At 41.4% G+C, this 12644-nt stretch overlaps 2 protein-coding genes across 2 annotated transcripts; one reads left to right on the top strand and one right to left on the bottom strand.

The window, feature by feature from the left end:
* On the top strand, nt 1-7830 carry LOC137254391 (protein Asterix). The gene is made up of 4 exons (XM_067792022.1): nt 1-123; nt 3215-3338; nt 7465-7580; nt 7643-7830. Exons 1-4 carry the CDS (start codon nt 1-3, stop codon nt 7736-7738), a joined length of 459 nt encoding a protein of 152 aa, XP_067648123.1. The 3' UTR covers nt 7739-7830.
* Nucleotides 7831-7969: 139 nt separating this feature from the next.
* Nucleotides 7970-11659, bottom strand: Yod1 (Yod1 deubiquitinase). The gene is made up of 2 exons (XM_067789170.1): nt 10713-11659; nt 7970-8447 (listed from the first exon to the last, which is right to left on the bottom strand). The coding sequence occupies exons 1-2, from the start codon at nt 11520-11522 to the stop codon at nt 8235-8237; spliced, it is 1023 nt and encodes a 340-aa protein (XP_067645271.1). The 5' UTR covers nt 11523-11659; the 3' UTR covers nt 7970-8234.
* Between the last annotated feature and the right edge of the window lie 985 nt (nt 11660-12644).

The raw sequence follows: 12644 nt of genomic DNA, 5'->3' as shown, positions 1-12644 counted from the left end.
ATGGCAACGAGTAGCAGACTGATGTCCCTTGTTTTAATTTATCCTGTTGTTGTTGTATTAACGACAAAGACACTCACCGAAGGTTTTATCGATGTAAATGCTCCTTTGTCGGATACAGCTTCGGTACGTTCCGATAACAAAGCACCATAAATTTACTAGCCCGACCATCTCGGGAACGATTAATATGACCACATTAAACCTTCTAGGCCATCCCTCCCCCACTCCCTAGTGGCATGAGGAACTTGGGGTCGCCAGAGCCTCGCCTGCTAAACATGTGTATGATACTGTGTAAGCCAGCTTTTAAAGCACGTCGTGTGGAGGTAGAAAGGCCAAACTGGGTGGACACAATATTCGAGGCACTGAAAGGATCGCAAAAGCGGAGTGACAGAGTAATCAAATGATTCAAATTCGGTAAGCCAGGTCACATTACATGTCATTGCGGTCTTGATCCTAGTGGTTCCAACAGCATGGGTGGTCTTAAATACAAAGCTGGAGGAGATGAGCAAGAGCGAGCCAGATGTTGAATGTCCCCAGCTATTGAATGTCCTGTGATATCTGTATTACAAATCGGAAGAAAATCGAGCAGTCTTATCGTCAGAGGAAATGTGGATGGCAAGGAGCGTGTTTGACTGTAGATACGGGCGCATCTCGTTCCATAATCCGGTCTAATTTGGTCAACAGGAGAGAAAGGCCATTACCTGGAGCAAGATTGCGTACGGTAACTGGCGAGTATAACCAAGACCAGGGAGAAGTGGTATGTGAAGTCTTAATTGGGAAGGTCATGGTTCTACACAATTTCGTTCTGGCAGAGATCGTTGATGAAGTCAGATTGGGAGTGGACTTCTTAGTTGACCATGGCATCCAAATCGATATGCAGAGTAGGATTATGCGATATAAGAACAAGGAAGAACCACTTAACTTCAGCTTTGAGAAGGGTTCAGCAGTAAGCGGGTGTTGGCGGAGAAGATTCGGCAAGGACCACAAAAGTCGAAGGCAGTAGATCGGACAAAGATTGATGAAACGAATGGGGCAAACAGATCAGAACCAAAGGTACCTGCAGGAAAAACACTGGCATTGACAAACTTAAATAGATGTGCTAAACCGAAGGAAAGAATGTAAGGGTGGCTTCAAACGAGGGCACAATACTGTTGCGAATCGTCAGAATGATACTGATTATGAAAAACCAATCCGTGAAGCTCAACCCCTTCGAAGTAGTCCAATGGCCAAACAACAGAGTGTGAAGCAACGAGCCAGGTTAATGAGTAGTAAGATGAAACACAGGTACGACGGGAACAACAATTCGGAATGTTTCTTGGAGGGAAATTTGGTACTGTTATACAGTAGAATTTTGTGAAGTTCCGCTGCTTTCCACTGAAGTTCGCACATGCAACATCTTTATTCTTCAAAAATCTTTGTTACCAAGCAGGAGATACAACAGTTCTAGAAAGTGAAACGTCTAGACTTTTGGAGAAATATGCGCACGAGGCAACAGAGAGTATAAAAGCAGCGCAAGCTGAGTAATAACTAAACAGTTTGATTTAAACACGCTAAAGGTTGCGAAGTGAATTATAATTGTGAAGTACCCCAAAGTAATCTAAAAAAATACCAGTTTGCAATACTGAACATTGGAGTTATTTATTCAACAGTTTAGCGATTCGAACGTTAGCAGAAGCTGCAAAATAATCAGGAATCCCCAGAATTCGTTACAATATTTACACTAAAACACGTTTTTTTTTTATCTTTTTCCCATAATTTTTGAACACATTTCTACAGTTGTGGGTCAAACTAAATTTTTGACCCGTTTTTCGTTTTAGTTGGCACATTTTTTGTTCTGCCACTCGCTTCAGCTGGCGCGAGGGATTTATCCATGGCGGAACTAGAGTAATCGAACAGCGATTTAATCCAACAGCTGATTGCTTCTTCTTGATAATTTTCCATAGTACAACAATATGTCAGTTAATCGAAATCAATGAACATTTTTTGACTTGACATTCTTCTGCACGACGAATTGGTTGAATTCGCTTTGCCACCACCTGGTATAGATTCGCCTTGGATGAGAGTGTTGCCTGGGCAAGCATTGTGAATTCAACATCTCGTACCAAGGCGAATCCATTCCAGGTGGTGGCAAAGCGAATTAAACCAATTCGCCGTGCAGAAGAATGTCAAGTCAAAAGAAAATTTTCATTGATTTCGATTAACTGACATATTGTTGTACAAGGCTTTGTATGGAAAATTATCAAGAAGAAGCAATCAGCTGTTGGGATAAAACCACCTCTTCTGAATTTGCCTTGATTGTTGTACAAGGCCAAGGCGAATTCAGTAGAGGTGGTGTTATCCCAACAGCTGATTGCTTCTTCTTGATAATTTTCCATACAAAGCCTTGTACAATAATATGTCAGTTGGTAAAAGTCTAGTTGAGGGGTCGACTGCTAATACGCGTCAAAAGACGCGTATTGACCTGGACAACAATAATCCGAAGGCGGAAAATAAAAATTTTAACTCGTTCAAAAGTTATTAACGAAAAACCGAAATATGACGCGCGGGTACCACCGAAACTGGGGGTGGGATCCATAGTATTTTTGCGCAGAACACTTTCTGCGTTGGCGGCCTTCGGCCCCGCTTATAAAAAATTACCCTGGCCAGTGCACCAATGGGGTGGGATCAAAATTAAATGCATACAAAATCCCTCTGTCGCAAAATTTTTTTCAGTGCACAACAACATTACAACAACCACATGAAAGTCGCCAACTTCAACTGCAAATACATCCGGACAGAGACAAAATTTTTCTTTTCCGACTCCGGATTATTGTTATCGAGGTAAAAAAGGGTCTTTTGACACCTCTCTCGATTTTTTTGGTAACGTATTACCAGTCGACCTCTTAATAGACTTACCTGTCAGTTAATCGAAATCGATGAAATTTTTCTTTTGGGTTGACATTCTTCTGCACGGCGAATTGGTTGAATTCGCCTGGTATGGATTCGCCTTGTACAAGGCTTTGTATGGAAAATTATCAAGAAGAAGCAATCAGCTGATGGGATAACACCACCTATACTGAATTCGCCTTGCTTTGTATGGAAAATTATCAAGAAGAAGCAATCAGCTGTTGGGATAACACCACCTCTATTGAATTCGCCTTGTCTGGTACTGAATTCACCACTGTTATCACTTGTCATATACAAATTTGTGTCTCATATTTACAAAAATCCTTCATAAATAAAAATGAGTTTTGTCGATCCCCGTCGTAAGGAAAAGGTGAATCGCTATAAACCTCCCCAGAACCAAGGCCAGGCTGGTGGCTCCAGCGAAGATCTCATGCCGGATTATATGAATATTTTGGGTAAGACATTGTTAGTTGTAAAGAACACTTGTCGCAGGAAGTCAACACTAGAATCCTTGAAGCACATTGATATACAAAGAAAAGTGGGATATATGCCCAGTCCATAACTTCCGCAACCCAATTGTCAACTTCACCTACACGCCTAGAGGTTAAATGTGGTCATGTTAAATTGTTCCCGAGATGGGCGGTCTACTACCTTAATGGTCCTTGTTACCCGAACGTACCGGATATATATCTGGTAAAAGATCATATATATCGATAGTATCCCAAAAACATTCGGGGAGTGTCGTTGTCGCTACAACAACAACCAAGTTAAGTCTCTAAATAAGGTTTCTTTAAAGCGTGGGAAACACTGGCTGCAAAATGTAAATACCCGCTCTTTGGCTTAATTTTCGGTTTTTAAGGAAAATTGGTTCAAAATGTTTTTTATTTAATTCTTTGGAATTTTCAAAGACGTTAAATGTCTCGGACGCCCGCGGACATACGCAATGTATGTCCTGTCTGCAGAGTATTCCCACTGACACCAACATTCTTTTTAATTGTAATATGAAAACAACCACTCTATCACACATGTCTCTAGTCCAGTTCTATTGAAACTGCTGCTTTCTACGACTCCCGTTACGAGGAAATCTATATGACAATTTGTGAGTGCGGCACCTATTCGAAAATACGAAGCGATATGTGTAATACTCCATATTATTACATAAATGTATGGAGACTATGACAGTAATTCTGAGCTTGTTGAAACAAGCCTGTGAATAAAATCTGGAAAACCTTTGGACGTGTCATCGCTACAAAAAGAAGAACCACATGAACTTCAATTCCATCGAGGAATAATACCCCGAAGACTCCTCAAGCAAAAACATGTCTGTTAGTGGGGTGAACAAAATTAGGAATATAACACCGCCCGGTTTATTTTTTCTAAATTCAGCCGTTTAATTCCCTGAAGGTTTGGTAAGCGCTATCGACCTTGACATGTCGGATATACATCCAGTACGTTCCGAAGGCCAGCAGTTTTAAGGTATTAGTCCGACTATCTTGGGAACCAATGTAACAATATCTCGTATAAATATGCAGTATGATATATTTCATATTTCTTTATTCAGTGTATGATTTACAATAATCTTACAGACTAGATTAACAAAACTGTCTTATATACTATATATATCTGTTTGTGTTGTAGCGATCTATATCTGTCTCTCTGGTTGGTTGACCAAATAAATTAATTGTATGTTCCCTTATCGTTTTTTTTCTATGGGTTAGTGATCGGCAAATGCGGTGGTATATTGTAGCAGTGCTTCCAATAAGTGCGACCACACAGCTTAGGTTTCTGGGTATTCAGCAGAAACTGTTTGTTCAGCATTTCACTTCACTTCTTATGGGAAGTATACGCGCCTCACTGTGTAGATGATGTTCTGGAAACATAAAAAATCCCGTGGAAGTTCTGAGCGCTATGTTTTAACAGGCCCATGGGGTCAGGGGGTTAGAAAAGACCCGCGGTAGGTATGCATGTCGTGAGAGGCGACTAAAATACCTGTTTCAAGGAGTTGTGTAGCGCAACCTTTTCAGGTTGCCAGCGCAATATATAGCTTCTCCAAACCCAATTGCCAACCTCACCTATCCGTGGCGAATCTTGTTTCATTAACAGCCGAGGCTCTGGCGACCCCAAGCTCCTCATGGAACATGGGAGGGATGGCCTGAAGGTTTAATGTGGCCATACAAATCGTTCCCGAGATAGTCAGGCTAGTACCTTAATGGTGCTGTGTTACTACAGCGTACCGGATCTGTATCCGGCAAAGGACCATCACATCGATAACACTCCCCAAAGCCTTCGGGGAGTAACCTTATCGCTACAACAACAACAACAATTTTGAGTGCAAAGCCTTATGTGTATTACTCGATATTATAACATAAATGTATGGAGCACTATGACAGGAATTCTGAGCTTGTTGACACAAGCCTGCGAATAAAATCTGGAAAACCTTTAGGCGTGTCATCGCTACAAAAAGAACAACCACTTGAACTTGTTGTTGTTGTTGTAGCAATGCTTCGCCCCATCCAATAGGTGCGGCCAATCACAAATTGTCATCAATGTCCTCTAACGGTAGTCCAAGGAATCTTGCAGTTTCAACAGAGGTGGACCATAATGAGAGAGGTGTTAGAGGCGTTGGTTCCACATTACAATTAAAGAGATGGTTGGTGTCATGTGGGGACACATTGCAAGCGGGGCATACATTTTGTATGTCGGGGTTGATTCTGGATAGGTAAGAGTTTAACCTGTTACAGTAGCCAGATCGAAGTTGAGCTAGAGTGACTCGCGTTTCCCTGGGTAGTATGCGTTCCTCTTCCGCAAGTTTTGGGTACTGTTCTTTGAGTACTGGATTCACCGATCAATTCCTGGCATAAAGGTCCGACGCCTGTTTTTGGAGTTCGCTGAGGACCTGCTTGTTTTTTGGCTTCATACGGCGGAGTTCTCAGGTGCCGTATTTTACTCCTTAAGCCAACAACAACAACAACAACTCCTTAAGCCCCTGGGTGGTGTTGGCTCATCAATCAGATGTCTGTTGGGATGCCCAGGTTTCTGGGTATTCAACAGGAACTGTTTGGTTAGCATCTCATTTCTCTCCCTGATGGGGAGTATTCTCGCCTCATTATGTAGATGGTGTTCTGGGGACAAGGGTTGCCACAGGGTGGTGTCCTATCCCCACTTTTGTTTAACTTCTACATATCAAAGGTACCTTCGCCACCAGAAGGAGTTACTATCGTTTCCTACGCCGATGACTGCACAATAATGGCCGCCAATTCCATCGATGTCTATCGAGGTTAATACTTGATAAGTAAGAGTTTAACCAATTACGGAATCCAGATCGAAGTTGAGCCGGTGTACGCCTGTCTCCCTGGGGAGGTTGCTTTTCTCCACTGCGAGTTTCGGGTATTTGTGTTTAAGAATAGGATTCACCGGACCATCCCTGGTAAGTTAGTCCGGCGCCTCTTTATGGATAACTCTGACGGCCTTTTCATGCTCATTTTCTCATACGACTGAATTCTTAAGTGCCGGATTTCTTCTATGTGCTTACGGAGATGAGTTTTAAAGTTCTTTCAAAGCGGTGCCTCTTCAATGAGATTTCTGTGGGGAAGCTTAGGTTTCTGGGTATTCAGCAGCCACTGTTTGTTCGGTATTTCGTTTTACTTCTTATGGGAAGTATACGCGCCTCACTGTGTAGATGATGTTCTGGAAACATAAAAAATTCCGTGGAAGTTCTGAGCGATGTGTTTTAATAGGCCCAGGGGGCAGGGGATTAGAATATACCCGCGGTAGGTATGCCTGTAGTGAGAAGCGACTAAAATACCAGTTTCAAGGGGTTGTGTAGCGCAACCTTTTCAAGTTGCCAGCGCAATATATAGCTTCTCCAAACGCAATTATCAACCTCACCTATCCGTTGGCAACCCCAAGCTCCTCATGGAACTTGAGGGTGGGGAGGGAAGGATGGCCTGAAGGTTTAATGTGGCCATACAAATCGTTCCCGAGATGGTCAGGCTAGTACCTTAATGGTGCCGTGTTACCGCAGCGTACCGGATCTGTATCCGGCAAAGGACCATCACATCGATAACACTCCCCAAAGCCTTCGGAGGAAACCTTATCGCTACAATAACAACAACAGACCTGCATTTCTTCCTTCAGTGTGTTTCTAATAGGCTCGGCGCCCATATTTGGGACGCGTAGAACAAAAGCAGCCGCCCAATTTCCTTAAACATGGCTTTGAGCTTTTCTTTATCCTTGCCCCAAGTTGCGGCTGCACGCTCGCCGAAGTTTAGACTGACAGTCGGCAGCGTAATGGCATAGAGGTGGATGTCTATTTGCTTTGTACGTTGTAAATAAGGTCGCTGGAGATTCGGGCGGGGACAATGTCAAATTTCGCGGGGTGATAAAAATGGAAAAGTTGGTAAGGGAGTTTCGATATGTAAAAGTTAAACAAAAGTGAAGATAGAACACCACCATAAAATCTGCGAATTTGTTGAGATGGAATTGGCAAGACTTCCGTCAAAGAAAGAAAATCATATGTATTTCACTGTATTTTATAGAACTAATCTTCCATTAAATTGTGGTACCACGTTTTTCATCAAGGTATGATTTTTTCAATGTGTGGACTTATGATGAAGCTGAAATGGTGTGCATGGTTCGCGCTATATTGCTCTTGTATCAGCTTTGCTAGCTCTCGTGTCAGTGATGACGCAAAACAGGTTATATATTTAAAAATATCTTACTGAATAAGAAAATAAAAAAATATATTTTAATCATACAGGTACTCTCCTCATTTATGCTATCCGTAAGCGCAGTGGTTATGTCATATTTACAAAACCCAGCACCTATGACGCCTCCATGGGCTCCGTCAGCGTAACGAGCAAGAAAATAACCCATTTGTTTTTGCTTCAATGAAATAATCGTTTTTTCTTTGTTAAATTAAGCAGAAATACATGTTGTACGTACATACTTGTGAGCATTACTTATTTTCAATTGCAAAAAATTACATACTAATTAATTTCAAGCTATTTCTGAAAGCTACACAAAAAATTCTCGTTTTAAATTGCAATATGAAGCACTTTACACTACATACTCTTCTATGCTATGCTATTAGTAGATCATTTTTTATATTTCGCAAATTTAAACCTGTTCAACAAATTACATATAATTTTCTTATTTGAAACTTTCCTAAATAATTAGTCTGCTTCAACGGTGTGTGATTTACATATACAACTCAAATTTTAGTATCCTTCAACCACCATTGCGTGAGGTTAATTGATTACCCGCTTTCTGTTTATATTTTAGGAAGTGAATATGTAGTAGACGAACACGAAAAAAGCAAAGAAATATATTGAACTAAAAATAAATACGTATTAAATTTCACCAAAGTTAGCATGCCCAGTTGATTTAGCATGTTCCTGCGCCTGCACTTGTCCAACCAACATAACATCACATTGTAGGCATCTTAAAGAGAATTTATCGACATTTGTAAATTGTCTTGACGATTTAGCTTCGTTTGCCAATTGTTCCGCTTGATGGTATACATCCATTTCTTCTACAGGAAATATAGTAGCTGGTGCACCGCCCTGAAAATTTAATACAAAATTCATGAGATTAGGCTTAAGCAAATTTTCTATCATAATTTCATTTGAAAACTGGTGATCTTTCACATTTCATTATGATTAGACACAAGAGGCAAAAGACAGGCCCATTTTTTCAAAATTGTTAATATCTTATGGCCTAGAAGTTCGCATGCGGTCAATACAAATCGTCCCTGAGATGGTCGGGCTTGGTACCGGAACGTACCGGATCTGCATCCGGCAAAGGACCATCAACTCGATAACACTCCGCAAGGCCTTCGGGGAGTGTCCTTATCGCTACAACAACAACAGAAGTATTACACATATGGCTCCACCACCATTCTAGTGGAGAACTGGAGTGTTATCGATGTTGATGGTTCTTTGCCGGATGCAGATTCTGTTCGTTCCGGTAATAAGCACCATTAAGGTAGTAGTCCGACCATCACGAGAACGATTTGGTATGACCACATGAAACGCTACCGACTGTCCTACACCCTAAAATCTTGGGTGTGACGTTTGATCAGGATCGACATTTTGGTGAGCACGCAGCCGCAATTGTTCCGAGAATTCAGAGCCGTAACAAAATCCTCAAATCGCTCGCTGGCAGTACCTGGGGAAAAGATAAAGAAACGCTCATGACTACATACAAAGCAATTACCCAGCCGATTACGTGCTACGCGTCACCCATATGGTCGCCAAGCCTAAAAACTACCCCACACTTGGGGGTGGGGAGGGAGGGATGGCCTGTAGGTTCAATGTGGCCATATAAATCGTTCCCGAGATGGTCGGGCCAGCACCTTAATGGTGCTGTGTTACCGGAGCGTATCGGATCTGTATCCGACAAAGAACCATCACATCGATAACACTCCCCAAAGCCTTTGGGGAGTAACCTAATCGCTACAACAACAACAACAACAGGCCTGCCAAAATACTGCACGGGCTGTCTTCTTATGTCCCCAGAACACCATCTGCATAATGAGGCGAGAATACTCCCCATCAGGGAAAGAAATGAGATGCTGACCAAACAGTTCCTGTTGAATACCCAGAAACCTGGGTATCCCAACAGACATCTGATTGATGAACCAGCACCGTCCTGGGGGCTTAAGGAGTCATCTCCGTAAGTATTTTGAGGAAATACGGCACCTGAGAACCCAGCCGTATGAAGCGAAAAAACACAAGCAGGTCCTTGGTGAACTCCATAAACAGGCGTCGGACCTTTATGCCGGGAATTGCCCGGTGAATCCAGTACTTAAAGAAAAGTATCCAAAACTCGCGGAAAAGGAACGCATACTCCCCAGGGAAACGCGTGTCACTCTTGCTCAACTTCGTTCTGGATACTGTAACAGGTTAAACTCTTACCTATCCAGAATCAACCCCGACATACAAAATGTATGTCCCGCTTGCAATGTGTCCCCACATGACACCAACCATTTCTTTAATTGTAATGTGGAACCAACGCCTCTAACACCCCCTTTCCTTATGGTCCACCCCTGTTGAAACGGCAAGTTTTTTGGACTCCCGTTAGAGGATATTGATGACAATTTGCGATCTGTCGCGGCTATTATGTGGGGCGAGCATTGCTACAACAACAACAACAACAACACCACATGAAACCTTCTAGACCATCCCCTATATCCACGAAGAACATGGGGTCGCCAAAGGCTCGGCTGTTAAAGAAACAGGATTCGCCACGGGTAGGTGAGGTTGACAATTGTGTTGGAGAAGCTATGTATGGGTTAACCCAGCGGGTCAGGGGGTTAGAATATACCCGCGGTAGGTATGCCTGTCGTAAGAGGCGACTAAAATACCGGATTGGCCTGAAGGTTTAATGTGGCCATATAAATCGTTCCCGAGATGGTCGGGCCAGCACCTTAATGATGCTGTGTTACCGGAGCGTACCGGATCTGTAAACGGCAAAGGACCATCACATCGATCACTCCCTAAACCTTCGGGGAGCAACCGTATCGCTACAACAACAACAACAACAGAAGCTATGTATTGCGCTGGCAACCCCTTGAAAGGAGATTACTCTAAATTTGGTATTGCTCTTAAAAGGGAATGGTGTTAAGAAAACGAACGATATATAAATATGTGGATCCTTATTCTACGACGTGGAACTGTCAGTTTCTGGGCTGATCGGAATCTCATGGGTTTCGGCAGCTTAAGGATTATATTTTAAGTATATTACCTAATTACATAGGAATCTACAGTTATGATGTCAATGATTGAACAAATTACGGGAACATAACTTTGTTCCATAAAATTACTTACGCCTGCGGTCTCCATATATAAAGGGTCATAATGTATGCCATCAAAGAGTAGGAAGACTCGTAATCCATAATTTTTATCCTCGCCAAAACGATTTATGATGGCATTTTGTATGTCTACTACGTCGATTTCAATTCCATAGTAATTAGAGAGTATGGCAATTTCAATTGCACCACCCCATGAATCTGGCTTCTGTATCCAGGCGCAGTACTCAGCATTCGATTTACCTAACACAGCATCATTGTATTCTTGTGGGTCAGCCGCCACCTCTGTAGCTATAATATGTCTCATCATTTCACTGCCATCATTATCAACTTTGCCGTTTAGCACAAAGCGTACGCTGGTAAAGAGGCACGAGTTATCGGCTGGTACAACCTTTTTGAGTAATATGCCGTTAAAATTGCCACTAGATCCACTAGGTAATTCATTTGGTGGTTGAGGGCCATTAACATTCCTCGAAGTAGCGGTCTCAGCAACAACTTGTCGTAGTTGTTCCTCTTCTTCTTCTGCTTGCAATCTACGTGCAAGTGCTTCGTCATCTTCTAAAGAATAGGTATCTGCAGTGGTTGGTCTTTCTTCTACAATTAACGTTTCGCCGCTACTAATACCTATTGTTGATATGCAATGGCTATTTTGTGTTACATCTAATGGACGTGGCGGGTAACCAGCAAGTATGTTTAATTGTGGCTCCTTGATTTCAGTTAGTTGAGAGACTTTCGATTTCAATTCTCCAATTGTTGTTTTAGCTGTCAAGTCCTTCAAAATGAATTGACCCTTTTTAGATTTGATTTTTACGGTAAATGAGCCTGTCATTTTATTCGTAATTTAGAATTTACGTATGTTGTTCTGCGCAAAGTATAATATTTAGCAATGAGGTAATTTAGTGGGAAAAAAGGAAAATTTGCTGATTTACTTTTTTCTGCCTTTTTGACATTTGTCCATAACTTTGATTGCTGCCAAACCATCAAAAAATTTGGTGCGTTCTTTTCGAAATCGTTGGTATGTAGCGGTTGTTTCATGGCAGTCCGAAGATATAAAGAGCGGTTTGGCCAGTGGTTCGTTCTGACTGCCCAGGTTCATGGTTCAACTATGTGGTTGCCTCATCTGTACAAAAACAAAATATGTTAGTTCAGATTGTCAAATCTGCGTGTTGGTGCGAATGGTATGGAATGGAAACATAAAACTTGGGAGATTTTGCATGTGTAAGAAAATGTTGCCAATGTCTTGGTTTCATTTTGAGTTGCCATCTCCTTTTGACAACCCCATCGACCATGCAATGAAATAAATAAAATCAGCTGATGAGATGAGCGAATTCAACCAATTCGCTTCGGGGCACATTAGGAACCCTATTTTGTTAGAATAGACAAAGAAAGTAGGTAAACCAGGTTAAATATTTATTTTGATTAACAATCACATGAAACTAATAAATAAATGTAATATAGTCCACAAAAGTTACTGTTTGAGTATTTACAAGTTGGTGTTTAAAAATCTATGTTATTTGAAGAGGAATCTTTCTAGATTTCAGATGGGCAAACTCGTTAATAACTTCTTCAAAATCTATGCTTTTTAGTATATCAGATTCTATGGACATCAGCGATAAACTGGTTAATCTCTCTTGAAGCATTGTACTTCTTAATTCATTTTTAATTCTTTTTAATTTGGAAAAGGGGCGTTCTCCACTGCAGTTAGTTACCATCATGCTGAAAAAGATTCTCAAAGCGATTTCTACATTTGGAAATGTGTCTTCAATTTGGTTTTCTTTCAAAAGCTGATATAATTTTAATATGCAATCCTTATTTTCACTGTCATCAATTTTCAAGTATTCTTTTAAATGCAAACATTCTATTTCTAACTCCTTCTCATTAACGTCTTCATAATAAAATTCAGCAAATTCTTTGCAACATTGTCTCAACTCTTCAGGATTCAGAGTTTTCA

This window comes from Eurosta solidaginis, chromosome 5, assembly GCF_040869045.1.
Source record: "Eurosta solidaginis isolate ZX-2024a chromosome 5, ASM4086904v1, whole genome shotgun sequence".
Classification (NCBI taxonomy): Eukaryota; Metazoa; Arthropoda; class Insecta; order Diptera; family Tephritidae; genus Eurosta; species Eurosta solidaginis.
This window is presented reverse-complemented; position numbering and strand designations above follow the sequence as displayed.

What these genes read in the sequence shown, in the direction of transcription:
- LOC137254391 (XM_067792022.1), top strand. Translation starts at nt 1, where the DNA reads ATGGCAACGAGTAGCAGACTGATGTCCCTTGTTTTAATTTATCCTGTT. An exon ending in CTTTGTCGGATACAGCTTCG is followed by an intron (nt 124 to 3,214) that starts GTACGTTCCGAT and finishes AATCCTTCATAA; the next exon opens with ATAAAAATGAGTTTTGTCGA. An exon ending in GGATTATATGAATATTTTGG is followed by an intron (nt 3,339 to 7,464) that starts GTAAGACATTGT and finishes TTTTTCATCAAG; the next exon opens with GTATGATTTTTTCAATGTGT.
- Yod1 (XM_067789170.1), bottom strand. Translation starts at nt 11,522, where the DNA reads ATGACAGGCTCATTTACCGTAAAAATCAAATCTAAAAAGGGTCAATTC. An exon ending in TATATATGGAGACCGCAGGC is followed by an intron (nt 8,448 to 10,712) that starts GTAAGTAATTTT and finishes TTAAATTTTCAG; the next exon opens with GGCGGTGCACCAGCTACTAT.